The 19742-nt window shown below is 33.8% G+C and overlaps 1 protein-coding gene across 7 annotated transcripts in view; it reads right to left on the minus strand.

Annotated features, from left to right (window-relative positions):
* Positions 1–19742, minus strand: part of Dgkb (diacylglycerol kinase, beta 90kDa) — a 627035-nt gene that overhangs the window by 355228 nt on the left and 252065 nt on the right. For all 7 annotated transcript variants that reach the window (XM_005377328.2, XM_013510618.1, XM_013510621.1 and 4 more), the window contains 3 exons: positions 10468–10553; positions 7865–7954; positions 1725–1885 (listed from right to left, as the gene is read on the minus strand). In XM_005377328.2, coding sequence (XP_005377385.1) covers positions 1725–1885; positions 7865–7954; positions 10468–10553 — 337 coding nt within the window. The remainder of the gene's footprint in view (positions 1–1724; positions 1886–7864; positions 7955–10467; positions 10554–19742) is intronic.

The raw sequence follows: 19742 nt of genomic DNA on the forward strand, positions 1-19742 counted from the left end.
ACAAGTGAGGAAAGGAGTCTCTCTCTCTCTCTCTCTCTCTCTCTCTCTCTCTCTCTCTCTCTCTCCCTCACCTCTCTCATTGCTCTTGGTGTCTTCTGCCACCATGAATTATTGACCCTCTGCTACGTGCCACTTTGCCTTGGAGCCTGCCAATTACAGATTGAAAACTCTACAAACCGTGAACTAAATAAACCTTTCCCCATTTAGCATTTGGTGTTGGTTATTTTGTCCCAGCAATGAGAGAAAAGTAACAAAGATAATACCTTTAATCTATTAGTACTCAGAAGTGAAATGGAAACCAGTATTAATATGCATTACATGGGTGAACTTCAAGAGCATTATGCTAATTTCAGTAATGGACATGTGAAAGTTCACATAGTGCATGATTTCTTCTACATGAAATATTCATCAAACACAAATACTAGATAAAATCGGAGTAGTTGTTCAGAGCTGAGGGAAAGAATGAGAAGTGACTACAACTGGATATTAGGGTCCTTGACTGGGTGATGAAATGTTCTAACTTTGGAAAAAATTATAAAAAGCCCTGGAAAGTACACATAAAAAAGTGAATTAGGTTGTGTGTAAATTGTAGACTAACAAAGCTTCTTAAATACATTTATAGTAATATACATATATATACATAATGTTTCTTAAGATAAATACAAATTCCATTTTTCCATTTTTTAATCAAATAATAATAACTTTCATGGTATTAATAGCCTGTGTTTTTAGCTATTATGATTTGCCATACCTTGAAGCCTTAAAATTTATATTCATATTACTTATAACTCTGAAAGAGGAAATAATAACCAGATAGTACAGGTAAGCATAGACATTATATTAAATAATTTGCTCAAGGGCACTTAAATTGAGGTAGACTGACTCTTAAGTTCATAGACACAACTAGTGATTGCTATCATCTACTAATGTCTGTGTATATGTGCTGTGTTTGTATGCATGTAAGAAAGAAATGAGATAGATTTATATGAAGTAAAATACATTAAATGGAATATAGTGCTATAGTTAATATATTAACTCATAATTATTAACTAAGTATATATGTATTTATAAAATAAATGTTTAAATTATTCATTTTTGTTTGTTTGTTTTTTTCCAGTACCGGGAATCAAACTCACGACCTTGCACTTGCCAGGCAGGTGCTGTGCCGCTGAGCTTACTCCCCAGGCCCTAAATTATTAATTATTTAAGGATTAAAACTTGAATAATTTTCCACTGCCAAATGATATCTTACTTTTATTACATGGTTAAAAAACAAAATGTCATTTGATTTACTAACAACTTGTGAGTAGCAACAGCTTTATCATAGATTTTAGTAGACTGTAATAATACTGTAACATAAATCTAAAAGTATTGTATCAAATTTGATACAATATTTTCACATTTTCCCTAACATAGTGCTTCACTTTATACTCTAAAAACTTATGAGTACTTTACAAACTATTCTAAGCTTCACTTTATTGGCAGAAATGGTTGAACACCAGTTACCATATAGTTTCTCTCCATGTATAACATGAAAAATTTATCAATTGCTGATATTGACTTTAAATGCATCTATACATTTTTAAATTGTCCACTGAAAGAGGTTTTTTGACACAAAGATAAAATAAATTATTTTGAATCAGTAAATTTTTCATAGTATGAGAGTTTTCACAGAGGAATAATCCAGGACAGATTAAAACAAAAGATTTAGCGGACAAGCTTACCACGCCAATGGAAAAGTAATTATTGATGATACTGTAAGGCACTGGGTCTCCTTTCTCATCCTTGTCATTTGGTACAACTTCAAACTTCCATCTGTCCAACATGATTTCTGTGCTGCTTTCAATACCTTTCAGGATTTTCATCAGATTCTCACCTTCATAACCTAATGAAAAAAGTAACTGTGAGAAAAAACTCCAGCAGCAAAAGTTGTACATAGTGTTTAAGTGTTTCTGCACATGCATTACTCCAAGGCTAAATAATGCATTAAAAGCTAATTCTAACACCCTATGAAGAATTAACATTGAGACCGTGATGTTATTCTTAACTTTGACTCGCAAAGTATATTTCTTTCCTGTACTACAAATTCACAGTGTACCCACTGTCAAATTAACATTACCTCTGTATTCCCAGCACATTTGTACATCAGTATATATATATATATATATTTTTTTTTTGTTTTTCTCCAGTACCGGGAACTGAACTCACGACCTTGCACTTGCCAGGCAGGCGCTTTTGCCGCTGAGCTAAATCCCCAGCCCCCATCAGTATATTTTAAATGTAGATAATTATCTGCTTCTGTATTTTCTTCCTGTGCATCTTATCTCAGAAAGACACCACCAAAGTACAAAAGCCAAAATCCTAGATGCCTTGGCACACTTTCCACCCTCTCTTGTGATTGTTTCTCCTCGGGATACAGAACAACTTTCAATTTAAATAAAAGGTCCTGTTCTTTTTTAGTACTTTGTTTGATGGCTTTTGTCATTCTGTCCAATCAGGCTGCTTCTCTTCTCATTACCTAGTTTGTTCATGTATCTTCAGCATGGTTTTAGATTCAATAACATTGCAGTCTGGAAACCACCCTCCCCAAATGGATCAGATGCTTTTCTAGGAGGCAGTTCTCAAAACTAGCCTCATCCTAGAACTAGTACACCGCCTTGTAGTTAGTTGTGCTTTTCTCGTGAGAGGTTCCTTTGGCTAGGACTGTCTCCAGCAAACAATGAGTGAATCCTACTTCAATGCAGATCTACTATAGCTGGCAATGTGGGCAGAAAAGAAAACCTTTGCTTAATATTATAGTTTCTCGTAATTTATCTGTGAGTACAGAATGCTTTAGTTAAAACTGTTGCCTAACACTGACTGTGTCACCTTCTCTTTCTGTTTCTTACAGTCTCTGTACTTTAGTTTCTTCCCCTCTGAAACCTTGGTTTATTGGGAGGATTAAAGGTATAATGCCTTAGCCTATGAGGCTTGAAACACATATTACAGGGGCTGCTAACATCAGAATTTAATGTGACATACTAAAGTAGATAATTTCTATCACTTTACACATGCACACACATTTGTACACACATACACATACCAATGCAGTCACACATTCCCAAAACTTTGAGATAGAACAGAATTGTCAATAGTTTTTCCTATTTACAACTTTTAACTTAATAATTTATTTGTTGAGTAAAAAAATGCCAGAGGCTATGTGTCCTCATTAGAGGTGTTTGCATACACATTTTTGGAAAAATTAAATGAGATAAGATGAAAAAGAATAGGTACTCTCTTATCCAAATAAGAGTAAATTCTCTCAAGAAGAAAAACTTGCAGTAAAGACATAATTATTTCATTACCTATAAGAAGACGAAAGCAGCCAAAATCTAGAAATAATGATTTTGTTACCTATCATCACCTCTTAAATTTTATAGATATTAAAAAATAACTATGCACTATTGAATATATATAGAAGAATAGAATAAGCAATAATTACATAGAAAATTTTGAGTATCATTTCAAGGGATGTCAAATATTTTACAGAACATTTTTAAAACATGAATAATAAAAATGTGAATGTCATTGACCTCAGGGGCAAAATGCTGAATGGCTTGAAATGGAAGAGCAAAATAAATATGTGTGTTTATAACTGAGATATATTTAAAAGTTCTATTCTTACTTTTATTTTCTACCTAGTTTTTAATTCTTTTAAGAAATATGTCATAGGCAGCAGAAAATGTGTATAAATATATAATGTATATAAATATATATCAATACATAGATACATAGATATGAACATATATATTTGTCCTTACTGAATTAAATAAAGACTGTTAAATATATTCATTTATTTCTCAAGTTTTACTCGAGTTAGAGAAAAAGGATAATGGTTTTCAGCTATGTATGAATTAATATAATGTGTGTAGAGTGAGTGTGTGTGTATTTTCAGCAGAATTGTGAGTGAACAATAAAGATTTGAATCTATTTTGAGGTTGTTTTTAGCCAGGTCTCATGTTTATGTCAAAATTGTTCAACATAACACTAGAACTCTGTAGGAATAGAATATAAAAATAGAGAGAAATGAATTTATTAAAAAATAATTATCAGATCTAGATTGTAGTAGTATCACTCAGTTTAAGATACTGATTTTTTTTCTTTTTTTTTGTACCAGGAGTTGAACTCATGACCTTGTCCTTACCAGGCAGGCACTGTGCCTCTGAGCTATATCCCCGGCCCACTCATGAATTATTTTCAAATATTTTATAGCTAAATATGAAAAAAGGTGATATCAATTATTCTTCCAGCAAGTAACAGAGAAAACAGGTGATAGGTAAATCTATTTTACAGACTCTACTTATTATAATGAGAACTACAACATTTGCAGTGGAGGACTAATTTCCAAATACAATTTCCAAATTGTAGTCCTCTACTTAACTAATATTTATGAGCTGCTCCTTTTTTTTTGCAGTACACGGGATTAAATTCAGGACCTTGCACTTGCCAGGTAGGCACTTATGCCACTGAGCTATACCCCCAGCCCCAAGAGATTATTTATAAAGAAACATGTCTGAGTGTAGGATTATCTCTTCCCAGGAGTGTGAATTTGAGCATGTTGCTGAAAAACTGTACTTTCTATTCTTGTTTCAGAATAATGCTTGTTTCAGAATAATATGTAACTATGAATAGTACTCCTGAACTCAAGAAGATCAAACATTTCAAAATGTCAAAGCAAACACACTAACTAGTCAAACAAGAGATTATTTATTATTTTGATTTAGAACAAAATTATTCTAGGCTTTAGAAATAAAAAAAAATGTAACATGTTTTCAATATCTCATGATACAAATGAATGACTGACTCTACCTAAGAAGGAATATCAACTGTGGCAAATGAAGTGCTCTGAGGAATAGCAATAACAAATATGTATGTGGGCTCCATTTAAAGTTCTATCATTTAGCTCCTCACCTTCCCAGACTAATTTGGCTTCCAACACTCTCTGAGATTTTGCTAGACAGATTAATTATTATCAGAAAATTTCAGAAAATGCTAATTTAGTTATTTTCAAATGCCCTAGGACACCCAAATTCTTACCGTGTTACCTTTTCCAAAATATGGCAATATATTCTGGCTAACAATCGTGCTTTAAGTCAATATATTCCACTGACTGTGAGTGAGCCAAATAACAATAAAGTATCTTTTTCACAAATGTTAATCATACTCATAATGACTAGGGTTTCATAAGCATTCAGAAAACACTGGACAAAGCCATTTAATCAAGTAAGCTATCTCAGTCCAAGTGCCTTAAAGGTGGCATTGTTATTATCTTTGAAATCTAGGGAAGACTACAATCACAGTTTTTCAGCAACATGCTCAACTTCACAGTCCTGGTAAGAGATAATCCTACACTCAGACATATTTCTTTATAAATAATCTCTTGGGGCTGGGGATATAGCTCAGTGGCATAAACGCCTGCCTGGCAAGCACAAGGTCCTAAGTTCGATCCCCTGTACAGCAAAAAAAAAAAAAAAAAAAAAAAAATCTCTAGCCAAAGGCTTTTGCATTTCCCTAATTACTCATCTTGGGAAGCTTGATATAGTACTTTGCTTTTTCCAAAGTGGCTACTAATTCCTCTGGCAGGTTTCGCCAGACTAAGGCTGCAAGGCTTCTTCCAGCTGTCTACCTGCTTCAGGTGCACCACCAATACCTTGGTCTCATTCTTCTCTTCTCCAGTTAAGACAGCTGCAATCTTAATTATTATTTGAACAACGAATCCTAAAATGTTTTCACATTTTCCGATCTGTTTGTTTTCTACCAAAAATTTAAATCCTGTATGTCACAGTACTTTGGAAAATCCTTTACAATTGCATTTTGTGCTTTGAAGAAAATAAAATTCCTACAATAGCAAACAATTCCCTGCATTATTTTGGTCTTGATTATTTTCACATAATCTCAGAACTCACCATCCCTAAGTATCCATCACCTCACTGTTGCTACGGTGGCCCACAACCTTTTTGCCTTCTCTCCTCTCAATCTTGGATGCTGTTGGTCCCTTCTTCTCATATTTTAGGCCCACTTGAAGTGTTACCACCCCAGAGAGGCATTCCTCACCATCTATCTAAATAGTCCTTTTCTATTATTCAGACTCCTATCATCCTGACCTTATTTTGTGACTACATATTTAATTATGTATGGATTTACTGTCCATATACTCAATGAAAATGTAATCTCTAAAAGGTTAGGAAACATTTATTTATATGCTTTGATATATACTACAGTTCTTGCCTGTGTCCATCAACAGTAACTTTTATGTGGTTTTATATGACTCACTAGACCCTATAAATTGGATTTCTTTACAGAATCTGAGGTTTAATGTACTTGCTAAATTGGAAACAGAATTTATTAATTTACAAATATCAAATATATTTTCCAGAAGAATATACCAAGAAGTCATGTATGTATTTCCTTTCTTTAAATCAGTGCACATGTATGAGAACCGGCAAATGCAAGCATCTTATAGACAACAGCTGTACCTTTTTCTCTGTAGATTCCATGACATTAAATGCAATGCTGGATAGTTTTCATGTAGTACAACATGTTCTTATAAAAATGTCAAATATGATATTTACTAAATTTTCAACTTAGCTTTCAACTCTGTGCGCTTAACATGCATACAAGTTGAACAGACTGTCATGGAACGATAATTCTCAAACTTCGTTGTAAGTCACTTTTGAGAGTTTGTTTAGGAAGAACCACCTACTCAGGTCACATCCCTGAAGACTTCCATGCAGTATATTTAGGATAGGGTCAGGCCACTATATTTTTAACAAGCTCCCCAAGGCCTTCTGATTCACACAGTCTTAGTAGGTTGAACCTTCTCCTAAGTTTAGATGCTAAAAATATTTAGTACTGAATTCTTGCTTCTTTAGCAAAATCTGATGCTGTTTAGTAACCTTCAAACAAGTACAATCTATCTGTGAGTCCTCAAAATATTTGGAGACCTCTTTTTCTAATAGTCTATCTGGACACACTCTGATCCATTTTCAGTTCCTTGAGTCTGCTGGACACCTTGGTACCTCCTGGTCTTTGAACTTAATGCCCTTTTTGCCTCTGAAGTTCATTCTGAGTTTTACACAGGTGTGTCATGATCTGGTTCTTCCACTATGTGGGTGAAGCCTTTCCTTGTGAATTGGCACCTGTTTATTTCTTAGTACAAAGTCTCAGAGTCAGCAAATAAATTTGAATAACACTAGATGTTAATAACACACATTTTGTTTTCCTCCCCTCCCTTCTATATCCCTGGTTACACTGTTTAGCAGAAGGCAGGCCTCCAGTATTATTTCTCATTTTGTCTTCCCTGGAAAGTCGCACATTAAGTCTTTTCATTTTCTCCTTTATTAGTGATTTCAAATCACATTCACAGTTTAAAACTATGTGTTTCTGCATATGGATCAACTCTCCCTGAAGAATGCTATCATTATGTTCTCCAAATATGTACTAATGAAAAAGAAAAAAAAATAAAACCTAAACATTACCTTAGAGTCATTCATGTTTAACTCATTTTCCAAGTAAGAAAAGCCAAATCCAGAGATATATGAAAATTTCTTCTCAATACTAAGCTGATAATTAGTCCCTGATTAAAGCCCAGCACCCATAGTCTAATTCCCTACCAGGTAGTTGCTCCTCTACCCCAGACTACTACTTGTTCAAAGTCATATATTCATACTATTTTTGCTAACACCATATGGCAACTGGCAGGCAGTAAAGAAATATTGGGTGGTTTTCATGGAGATTGTGTGTGTGTGTGTGTGTGTGTGTGTGTGTGTGTGTGTTGTGTGAGTGTGTGTGTTCTATTTGAACTGTTCTTCTGCAGCTGTTTTACCTCCTCCCCATCGCAGACATCTTGCTAGGTCATTGCCAGTTCCAAGAGGCAGAATAGCAACTGGAGGATGCTTGACTACATTGGCCTTTTCTGTGGGATAGAAAAATAACAGTAAAATAAAAGTTTAAACTCAGAGAGTACAACAATAAAAATAAGACAGTCTGGCATTAAAAGAAAGAATTCCATTAAGTACTTCTGAACAGAAAAGAAAATCATGCGTTTAAAGATGAATATAAAAATAGATGATGATGATTTCATGCATTTATGACAATTGATGAAATATAAACAACTGCAATTATTCATAAAGGAAAGGGGATTTTCAAAACTCATACCCTAAAAAAAAAAAAAAAACCTATTAAGTACCTTAACTCAGCTAAAACCTGTGCTCTGTATGGATATTGTTTCTCCATTAAAATCTTCGAGGTAGACGGGTACACACATGGAGCACAGGGACAGGGATGTGACGAGGGGGATAAGTAGGTCCCTATATGAAATCCTTTGGCAGAATCGCCTTTGGGGACTTTTTACTTTGAGGAATAAAGTTTCCCCAAGAAGATTCCTTCTAAAAGTGAGGGAATTACTGGCACTATCTTTGAATGCTCCTCCCCACAGTCCTGCTTTGTATCAAGCTGAGGAACAAAACGTTGACACTGGCACCCGAGACCAGCAGGTTTTCTTTACATCACATAGTGCTTTACAGCAGTATAGATTGCTATCACTGAATTTCATACGCTCTTGTATGAATCATCATAGGACCTCAGTAAACCTCACAAGCCTTTATTATTTTATTTTTCTTTCGCCATCCTTAACCCCTCAAAATCGGTATGTACATGAGGGTAAGAACAACAGTACTGGATAATTTAGAAACACGTTGCAAGGAAATCCCAAGATACAGACTTTGAGGGCTAAAGTGAGCCAAAGATTCCCACTATTTTTTTTTTTTTTTTTTTTTGGTTTTTTTCCGGTACCAGGAACCGAACTCACGACCTTGCGCTTGCCAGGCAGGCGCTTTTGCCGCTGAGCTAAATCCCCAGCCCCGATTCCCACTATTTTCACTAAAAAATACTTGTAAATCCTCACTTTTCTGCTGATTTTTTAACTTTTATTTTTCTTTTTTTGGGAATCAAACTCAGGAAGGGGAAATTATGTATGCATGCATATACAGGATAGCTAACATAGTTGTACTACTGACTTCTCCCACTTTACTGGAAGGCATAGGTAATGATTACTCATTTGATCAACCTTGCATGTCTCTATTGGTTTTCCTGAGAAACCACTTTGAAGATATCAATATATAATACAACAACCAATGTTAATTTCCTACTACGTTGTCTGTAATTCAGTATTGCTTGTATTGTTCTTATGCTATTTTGTAAATGGGTGTCTGTTAATTTGTTTTCCTTCTTTTATTTTTAAAATAAATTTTAAAAAAGACAAACTCAGGATCTTCTGCTTTCACAACTGAACTATATCCCCAGTCCCATGTATTAACTTGTAATCCTAGAAGTCTAGTTAATTTGTATATAGAAATATTCATATTATTTCACTTTCTCTTTGAAGGGCAAAATCAGAATTTTCCCTCAATATTTTCTGAAATATTAGTAGATTTAAACTGATAGATTCTAAGATGTCACTGATAATATGTAGTTATTTTAAATGTGAACATGTTGTAGTTCATGAAAAATTGATTATTCTTGTCTGCATTGACTTAAGAGTAATTTGTTTTAATTTATTAGAGAGAATAAAACTTTTTGTTTTTTCTGTGAAAGAGCTCATTTTTGACAAAGACTTAACCAATTTAGTAATTGAAATAATCCCTAAAAATAAATATTTGTTTTAGATTGATCTCTTCAAAAATGCCGATTTATGATGTTTTTCTAACTAGTAATGAGGTTTGACAATTGTGTAGATCTGAAATACTGGGCCCATTTTCAGAAGTTATCAAGATTTTCCAGTGCTGCATGCTCACCTTTTACTTTGAATCGCATCTTGTTTGTTTGCTTATAAACTTGAATGTAACCGCAGAGACAACAGAGAAGGAAGTTTCAGAGCTGTCAGTTTAAGCTACAGGACTTAGCGCTAGGGCCTTAGTTTCTCCAGCTTTTAGATTCTGTATCTTTAAAAAGGAATTGTTAATAGTTTATGTAATAAGTTTATGGGGGAATAAAGTACTATCCCATCTGTTAGTGCCTAATAAAGAAAAAAATAGAAATGACGACAATGATTGTTGGCAAGGATATGAATGAACACAAGAGTAAGGTTTTCAGATTTCACATCCAAATAAGGTCAGCATATCTATTTGGCACAGCCTTTATGCTAAGATCCCTCTAGTCAGGGCAAAAACACAAGCAGACTTCTGAGAGCCAAATACGAAAATGATTCTGAAGTTTGAGGAAATACTACGCAAAATGAATTAGGAATAAATATTTCTAAATAATTTTAAATCATTATGCCTGTTCAAATTTTGAGGTATTAGAATTAAACTAGCAAACAGTGTAAGACCTACCAAAGATATAAATGCTAGTGATAGACAGAGAGACAGACAGACAGAATTTAAAGTTCCCACCCTCACTCAAGCCACGCTGGCTCCCTGACACCATTACCTATGCAGTCCAGAATCCAGCCCACGGTTCCGTCTCCCCCACAGGCTAACACTCTGAAGTCAGGAACGTCACGGAAAAAGTTTAACCTGAAAAATAAGCATGTGAGGCCATTATTGGTATTTTAAGATGAGGACCTGTTCATGTTTTACTCTTAGCATTTGTCCGGGGAAACTATATATTTTTATGAATTCCATAAATTATTTCATTAATATTTTATGTGCAATTCAAGGAAGTCAGTAATGATATGACCCAGGTTCTGTTCTTTAAAAGTACTTTGTAATTGCGTGTTCTAAATTCTATAATGAGTGTATTGTATATTTATAAACTCTAAAATTTAAGAAGCAAAATAATAAATTATAATTTTAATGAACATATTCTTCCAGATGGGGTACCAGTTAATATAATACAGAATGATATATGCTATGTTATTTCCTTTAATAATTTCTATTCATCAAAATTTCTCCTTTGAAGAATCTTGTAGATGTGATTACCAAATCATTAAATAGAGTGCATTTAATACTTTGCTGCTTTCTTTCCTATTGAGAGAAGTTAATCAAGCTGCAAATGGGGCTCTAGCCAAGTGTTTTGGCATTCTCCTTTGAATGAGAATCTGGATATAGGAGCCACATTTCATCTTATCTTTGGACCTGGTCAACAGTGCGTGCCCCTTAGGACCACTCATGCTTAATTCCTGGGTCAGTTGTGACAAATACCCACTGCTGCAGCTGCTATAGTCACAAGACAGGTAGACACTTTTACAGTCACACATGCCTCTTTTATCGCAAGAGAAACTGAAATAGGACAGAAAACTGTCTCTTCTACTTTGGCTCAGAGATAATCATTGGGAATAATGTAATATGCAGCAAACCAAGTAATATTTCTATACATTGTGTTTTATTCATAAATATATGAATATATATAGTCATATATATGAATGGAAAAATGTAAGGCTTTACTAAACACATATTTTAACACTTTTAATATAGTGGAGATGGTGGTATAACTACTGTTCATTTACCTATATGTGTGGAGATATTTTAAACTTCAAATATGTCTAAGAGCTCCTCCTGTATTAGCACACACCATGAACATAAGTAATATGCCAACCATTCCATATCATGATTCAGTGTCACAGGATGATGTAAGTAGACTCCAACATTACATCAATCACTTCTTTTTACACACTTTTCAAACATTCCTACTATTTCACGATTCTAAAAAGAACTGTAATTAATAATATTTGAAGCACAATTCAGTGAACATGTATGCACATTCGGGGGCTTCTCTAGAGGAAATGCTCCGTGACATCATCCTGTCTCTCTGAATGTGTCCCACCGTGGCCCATGAAGGTCCCAATTTCTTTGCAACCTTAAAAGAGTTTATTTGAACAACATGGCATAATTTAGCTGACAATGAGAGAATACTGCATCACTTTTTGTAACACCTCACTTCCCTTTCTACTAATGCGCTGAGGATATATTCCTAGGTGCCCTGCACTTGTACAGTCTCCTCTGAGAACATCATCTTCAAAGGCTTGCTCCTCTTTTCAGCTGAGTTATCCTGTGATGCTCTGTCATAAAGTCTTGATGTTCCACATGTGATATTTTGCATTTAAATTTACATTATTTAAAATATTTTCAAAGTGATACAAACTATACATATATACAAATATATAAAAATTAAATGAAATCCACCATCTCGTAATAATATCCTTCGTCATTTAAAGCAAGAAATTTCTTTTTTTTTTTTTCCCCAGTACCAGGAATCAAACTCACGACCTTGTGCTTGCCAGGCAGGCGCTGTGCCACTGAGCTAAATCCCCAGCCCTTCTTTCCTTTTTTCTTTGGTACTGGGAATTGAAGTCAGGACTTGCACTTGCCAGGCAGGAGCTGTGCTGCTGAGCTACATCCCAGGTCCTAAAGCAAGAAATTTCCAGGCACTTTTTTTATGGACAGTATTATGTGTGGATATTTTTCCATATTTAGTTACGTTAAAACATTTTCTTCAAATCTGTTACCGTACGGTTTGCTTATATTACGCATAGCACAATAAATACTTATGTGCCAACTGCCCCTTCATAAGGTGAGATATCTTCATTAACCTCCACAGTACTTTTCTGCTCGTCCACCATAGCACTGGTCTTCTTCACTCACCAAGGTGAGCACTGTTCTGCACATGCCAAGTGCGTGCTATAACCAACACCACTTTCTTCTTTTCTCCACTCAGCTTTGGTACTAACATCCATCAGTGTTGAAACCGAAGTTCCTTCCATGTGGAACTGCTCTTTTTCATTGCTTCAGCCGTGTAACATACCAGTGATATAAACATGCTTTTTAAAATCCGTGTCAGTGGGCATTTGGATGGATTAGCTTTGTTTTCTTATAAAATATGCCTTCTGATATGTACATCCTAGTGGCTTCAGCTGTGGTTTCTTTCAGAGTAAGATATGCAATCATATAAGACAATACCAATTTGTTGTTCAAAGAAGTTGTACAAATGTACAGTTGGTACACCTGACAGAGGTCGTCCTCTAATGCTTCCTGTGTTTTCTCACTGGTAAAAAGTCTTCACTGGTTCTGACTTTATTCTTTTATGGTTTGTAGTTTTAAAGTATATTTTGCACTTAGAACAATTTAACATGTATTTAACAAATAAGATTTCAGTTTTAATGTGCTCAGTATATCAATCTTTTGATACATGGCTATCATTTTGAAAGCTTCTGTGTTCAGAGGTCAGAAGAGGAATCCATATATTCTCTTAAAATTACAGAGTAATTTTTGATGTACAATTTTTCAATTTGGTGTGGGCGAAAGTAGGAATCTCTGCATTCATTTTCCTTTCATGTTTCTTTCATTTTTTCCTTCCTCCTCAATTCCTTCATTTGTTCTTCTCTTCCTTTCTCCCTCCCTCTTTCCTTACCTCTCTTCCTGTCTTTTGTTGTGCAACGAAGTTTTCTACTTATTTTTAACCATCTTTAACCATTTTTAACCATTGAACACTTCAGTTTCTACCATGTAAATCTAATTTTATATATGGATATGTTTAATCTTAAATCTAATTTTATATAAGATATGTTTATTTGCATATTTTTATTGTTTATTCTTGTGTTTTATTCAGCTTTATTCATGTATTTGCATCTTTGCGCCAATATCACGTTCTTAATATGCTATCATTTTCTGCTAAGATTACATCTCACAGTGTGGTGAATCATAGCTATTATATTTTTGGACTTTTTATATACATTTAAAACATCTATAAAAATAAAAACAAATAAAAATGAGTCACAATTATTGAAATTGTAGTTAACCTATAGATCAGTTTTGGGATAAATGACACCTGTACTGTAAACTTATTTAACGATGAATACAGGATGATTCATATCTGTGGATAATCATCCATGTTCCTCCAAAAAATTTAAGCTTCCTGCTCAAAATGTTATATGTATATTTTTATAGTTGGTTGTGTTTGTTTTATAATACTTATTTCAGATATTTTTGAAATTATGCTTACTAATATTAATATTAAAAATTTGTTGCTAGTGTATTTAGGTTCTACTACTGTATACTGATTTTATAAAGAGTTATAGTACTCCTGTTTTACTATTGCCTGTATTTTGTCTGTAGAAGTGTTTGGATTTGTACAAAATTTCATCATATGATCAAAACAGTGGGATCAATGATGGCCAATTTTTATAATTACCATGTCATACTCTGCTTCATTATCCTGACCATAATTCCAAATTATCATCTCATACAAAGGTTTGTAGCATTTGATATCTTGTTCCTGGATTTAAATGGAATACTCCCAGTATTTGCTTATTTAGGATGCCATTTGCTGTAGGAAATTTCATGGTTCTTTTTGTTTGTTTGTTTGACACATTTTGTGAGGCAAATAAAGTTCTCTTCCACTCCTATAATATTATTTTTAGTATAAAAATGTTAATTTTCTACACATTTTGAGGTGACGATGTGTCCGCTTTCGTTCAATTGCTGTGAGTAATTATGGATTCATACACTTCCCCATTAGGAAACCATTCTTATAATCCTTTCACATACGTCAATTGGTCATTATTTACTAATATTTTCATAGACAACTAGATTTGGTTTACTAACATTTTGCTTAGAAAATCTGCACCTATGTTCAGGACCACAACAGAGCTTTTTTTTTTTTTCCCCTTCCTACAGTTTGTCTACTTTTTATAATCAAAATTATACTGTCTCATTGTAAGTTGCAGAAAATAACATTGCCGCTTTTATGAAAAAAAAAAAAAAAGTGTGCCGTTCTAAGTTTCTTTAAAAAAACTGATAGCACTTGAATGAAAACTGCCCAATCTGTGGTGAGTCTTTTTAACTACAAACTTCTTAAATAATTGTTCAAATTCCTTTAATAATTATTGAGTTATGTTTTCTAATGCTTCCTAAGGCAGGTTTTGCCAGTTATATCTCTATAGTGGTTTGTATATTTCTCTCCGATTTTTCAAATATTTGGCACTGAAGATTACAAAATATCTTCAAAGCATGCCACTAGCAGGAAGATTTACTACGGGACTCACTGCCCCTGGAGGAAGCCGAACATCCGTTTGACTCACCGTTGTTCTTCTCCTCCATGATGCACTTTCATCTGTTTTTCATTCTTGTTTTCTCTTAAAACTGTCACCACTGGTTCTTCAGCAGCATCCTACCCCCAAACATAAACCCGTGTGACTGTCAGAGCAGCTTACTCTCTGTAAATCGATCGCTAAATGGATTGAACACTTGACCTTTCTTTACCTCAGTATCTTAATCCACTCAGTCCATGCAGTTTTCTCTAGAGATTCATGCCTTATTTTGTTCATTTATGGAAGCATAACTTCAGAAAAGTATGTACTCATTCTGAGCCTCAGTTTGCTTATTTTTAAAATTGGAATTAGTATCACCTGCTTTGTTGAGTTGTTTATACACACTTAAAAAAGTTCGTATGTTATACTACGCATACGTCATTACTAATTTAATTATCTCTTCCCTTCATTAAAAGTAGTACGTATGAGTCTTAGGTAAGAGTACAACACGTGCGTTTCCCCACATCGCCCATCTATAGTATCCTGACAGAATAGTCACAAAGAGAAATTTCTAAAATGCAAAGCTGGACAGGGAGGACACTTCTATCTACATTCTGAAATGGGAGCAAGTACACAGTTGGGGATACTGTTTACGGCCCCGAGGATAGAAGGTGCAGCTGTGGCTGAGGACAAGCAAGTGCAAGAGATTTGGCAACAGCCAAAAGGCGGAGATGTGCATGGCACTGGCTCTTCACCCAGGCAGGTGGCAACGACCGGCAGCTGTGGCCTGGTACTTCACCAGCCATTTCTGCGTGAGAACGTGTGAGGGAATGCAGATCTGGAAAGCGGACTCCCTGGAGAGAATTCAGTACTGTGTACTACAAGTTTCAACTAACAGTCTCAAAAGGTTCACTTGAAGGATCAATTGGTATAAACATTTTACAATGAAATAAGTGTGGCTGGCTCCTAAATGTATTTATGCTATTTTTATGGACATTAACAAATTGAAATATCAAATGATTTGTGGAGATTAATGATGAATAAGTTTTCTTTGTTGGTCACTAGAACATGCGTTCTCCAGGAGAGTTTACTATTCATCTGTAGATTTGAAAGCACTCTTACATTAATGTGTGGGGTTGGTGGTTCTCTGTGAGATGCTTTCACATATTTGTTCCATAGCCACAGCTATACTGTAATACTCCCTAAATATTCAGTTGTAGAAAAAAAAATAAATTTTGGAAAATTGCTGTAAAACAATTTCTATACTTTCTATTGTTAACAATACTTTATTGTACACTTAGAAATTTCTCAGTGGGCAAATCTCTTGTTAAGTGTTCTTATTATAATAAAAGTTGGGTAGTGAGTTTTTGCTTCATATCATTAAAACCACAAGACAATTTCATCTGAAACTTAGGAGTTTACTATGCTCCTAATGATGGTAAAATAAATGTTAAGACCATCCCAATTTACAAAATAGGCAAATTTTTAGGCAATAGCATAACAACTGTATTTTAATAGCCCACTAAAGAAAATATTTTCTGAAAGGAAAGAAAATTAGATCACCTATTTCAGAACTTTGGAAAGTATCTTGTAATCACATTTTTAAATAAAAATAGGCAGATACTTGTTTCAATTCCAGTCTTGCCTTTTACTGTTCAAGGAAGGAAAGGTATTGCTATTCATAGAAATTTATAGCTTAGAAATCATGTTGAATATACAAAATTAAGATGGGTTAAACTGTGTTCAGACTATACATCGTATATCATACCATATTATTTGATAGTTAGAAAAGCTAGTGTGATTCACGAATACCTTCAGCATATTGATTCAGAATGAGGGCTGGGGACAAAGCTCAGCCGCCCAGCACTGGTCTGATTCAAAATGAGAACTTGTTTTAATTACAAATATTTATATCTTTTTATATTGAGAAAAGACTGAAAGATCAACGACTTTACTACATGCCATCAGATTTGCTCTTGTTTATCTCCTTGTTTAAAAAGATTACTTTGGGAGCTTGAGTTAAGTTCTGCATTCTGCTCTAAACATTTAAAGGTGGAAGCAAGGATATTTTTCACTTATTATTTTGCTTAATACATGTACATATTTACATGTACACAGCTACACAGTATTCTCAAAGTTACAAGATTGGATGGCTTCACAATTAACTCACTAAAATAAAATTTCATCTTCTGGCTGCAGTGCTACTGATGGTTTTTAAATTGTATTTGCAGCCTGGAAAAACAATTTTTAGTAACTTCTAACTTGTTTGTAATAACCATACTTCATGAATACACACTTTGGTATCTTTGGTATTATTTTTGTACTGCAGTATTACTTAAAAATCCATGCATGAAGCATTTATGTTCCCCAATATTTTATTCTATAATTTATATTAGAAAATGTCAGCAAAAGGAGGATTTATCAACTCAGTTTAATTTAATTGATCATTTCAAGTAAATGTGAAGCTAATTATGAACCTGTTCTCCCAACTCAGATCTTGTTACCTTAACAATAAATTATAAATTTGCAATAAACTAGAAAATGCACCTGCTTCAACAAACATGGTTAGTCTTTTGAGCTATTGTATTGAAGGCAAACTTACACTGTGGGAGGGGCCATTCCATGCAGATTACTTGGAAATTTGTAAAAAAGTAACTTTCAGTGTATTTAAGAAATATGTACTCCACCAAATTCCTATCAATTAAAATATTGACTCCATTAGAAGTCTCAAATTCTCGGATTTCTCAAAACCATTTGTGCCTATGTGTATCATAGAAATAATGGGAAAAGATAGAAATTACAAAAGAGAAAATAAAAGAGAACATGAGCAAACATAATTTTAGATCCTTAGGTAACTTTCATATCCTCCTGAGTGTAAATGTGTCAGCAGTGGGAAGGCAATGAACAACAGGTAATGTAGTCTCAATATTTTTCCTTTTTTGACTCATGTGCATGATTCTGAGAAAATCATTCTTAAAAAGAATACCAAATTTTTTTCAAGTCATTTTATAATGATTAAAAACAAATTAATTAGTTAATATTTCGTGATCTTATATAAGAATATTCACAATTTTATTGCTATTATAAAAGACTTTTTTTGGTACTGTGAATCGAACTCAGGACCTCGCACTTGCTAGGCAGGCGCTGTGCTACTGAACTGTATCCCCAGCACATAAAATACTTTTATAAAAATCACACATTATATAAACCTTTATACACATTATAAAAATCTTTTCTTAAAATACAGAATCATTCTAGTACACAGAAAACAGTCATAGTCACTTTTAAAGAACATTTAAAATAGATAGGAACATAAATTAATATTTAAGAATCAAGTAACTAATGTTCTCCAAATATGGAGGGTCATTGTTTTGGACTGTGCTCTTGCACTATATACTCAGAGACAGATCAAATGAGAAAGGTATGGTAAGTGCAATGTAATCAAACTGAACTTTGTAATAGGTTACATTTTCAAAATAACAAGCAAGTCACAGCAATCAATCAGAAGGCCCCTAGTTTACCTGAGCAAGTATGATAAGGAATTCTCTTCTATTATAACTCAAGAAAGAAAAATAACTTGGAAATGACCAATTCCCTTTGCAAGTAAGACTTCTCTTCAGTGCTTTTCTGCCTACAAAGCCAACAGTTTGTGCTAAGCTCAACAAAACACTCATTCTATTTTGTGGAATCAGGTATCCGATTCCAGGATAGCAGATAAAAGTCAATAAGATGTTTAAATGTTTTTGTAACGTTTGCCTTTTGATTCCTAAGGATATAAAACACCATTATCCCCAGCTATTTCTTCTCACTTACACGTGTAGGAGTTTTCAGTATTAAAATGGCAGTAAGTTAATGAAACTCAAATTTACATATTGTATTTAGTACTAAAAGTATGCAGTGAAGTTTATCGTCGTGCATGAGTCTCATTCCCTGAAACTATTAAGGAAGATACATACATTATATATTTACCAATATACATGTATGTTTTTTGAAAATGCAATTTATAATGTTTTAGTGACTTATGACTAACATCAAAGTAGAAATGATGATAATTCTCAATGACCAGTGAAGATGAAGTGAAAAATGTGTTAATTGGACCAAAGCTACACATACTTCTTGATCATCCCGAACTGTCAAAGATGCTAATATGGAAGAATTTATTCCTGATATTTCCAATTTAAAGGCCTAGTGATTCCTTTATGGTCCAAAGTTCACAATTTAAAATTACCCACTAGCCGGGGACATAGCTAAGCAGCACAAGTGCCTGCCTGGCAAGCACAAGGTCCTGAGTTTGATTCCTAGTACAGAAAAAAAAAAAAAATCCAAATAAATAAAGAAAGAAAATTAGCCACTAAAAAACAGCAGAAAGTGTGGTAATGTTTCTCAGATCAATTTGAAAAATCTATCCAAAATCATTCTGTTATGCTAATGTTTCTTCATTAGTAACTAAAATTAGTTTTTATTCTGTATGCATTAGATAATGCTATTGAGGTAACTTAGAATACAATGAGAATTATTTTGAAATAAAATAAAAATGTTTTTATTTCATTATTTCATAATTTTTTAAAACATTACATTACCCCAAATCAACTATAAAACAATAGCTATAAATGATTTCAAAAGATAGATTTAATAGAAAATCCTTTTTTTTTTTTTTTTTTTTTTTTTTTTTTTTCTCCGGTACCGGGAACCGAACTCACGACCTTGCACTTGCCAGGCAGGCGCTTTTGCCGCTGAG

Source organism: Chinchilla lanigera, unplaced genomic scaffold (genome assembly GCF_000276665.1).
Source record: "Chinchilla lanigera isolate Chin_1 unplaced genomic scaffold, ChiLan1.0 scaffold00009, whole genome shotgun sequence".
Classification (NCBI taxonomy): domain Eukaryota; kingdom Metazoa; phylum Chordata; class Mammalia; order Rodentia; family Chinchillidae; genus Chinchilla; species Chinchilla lanigera.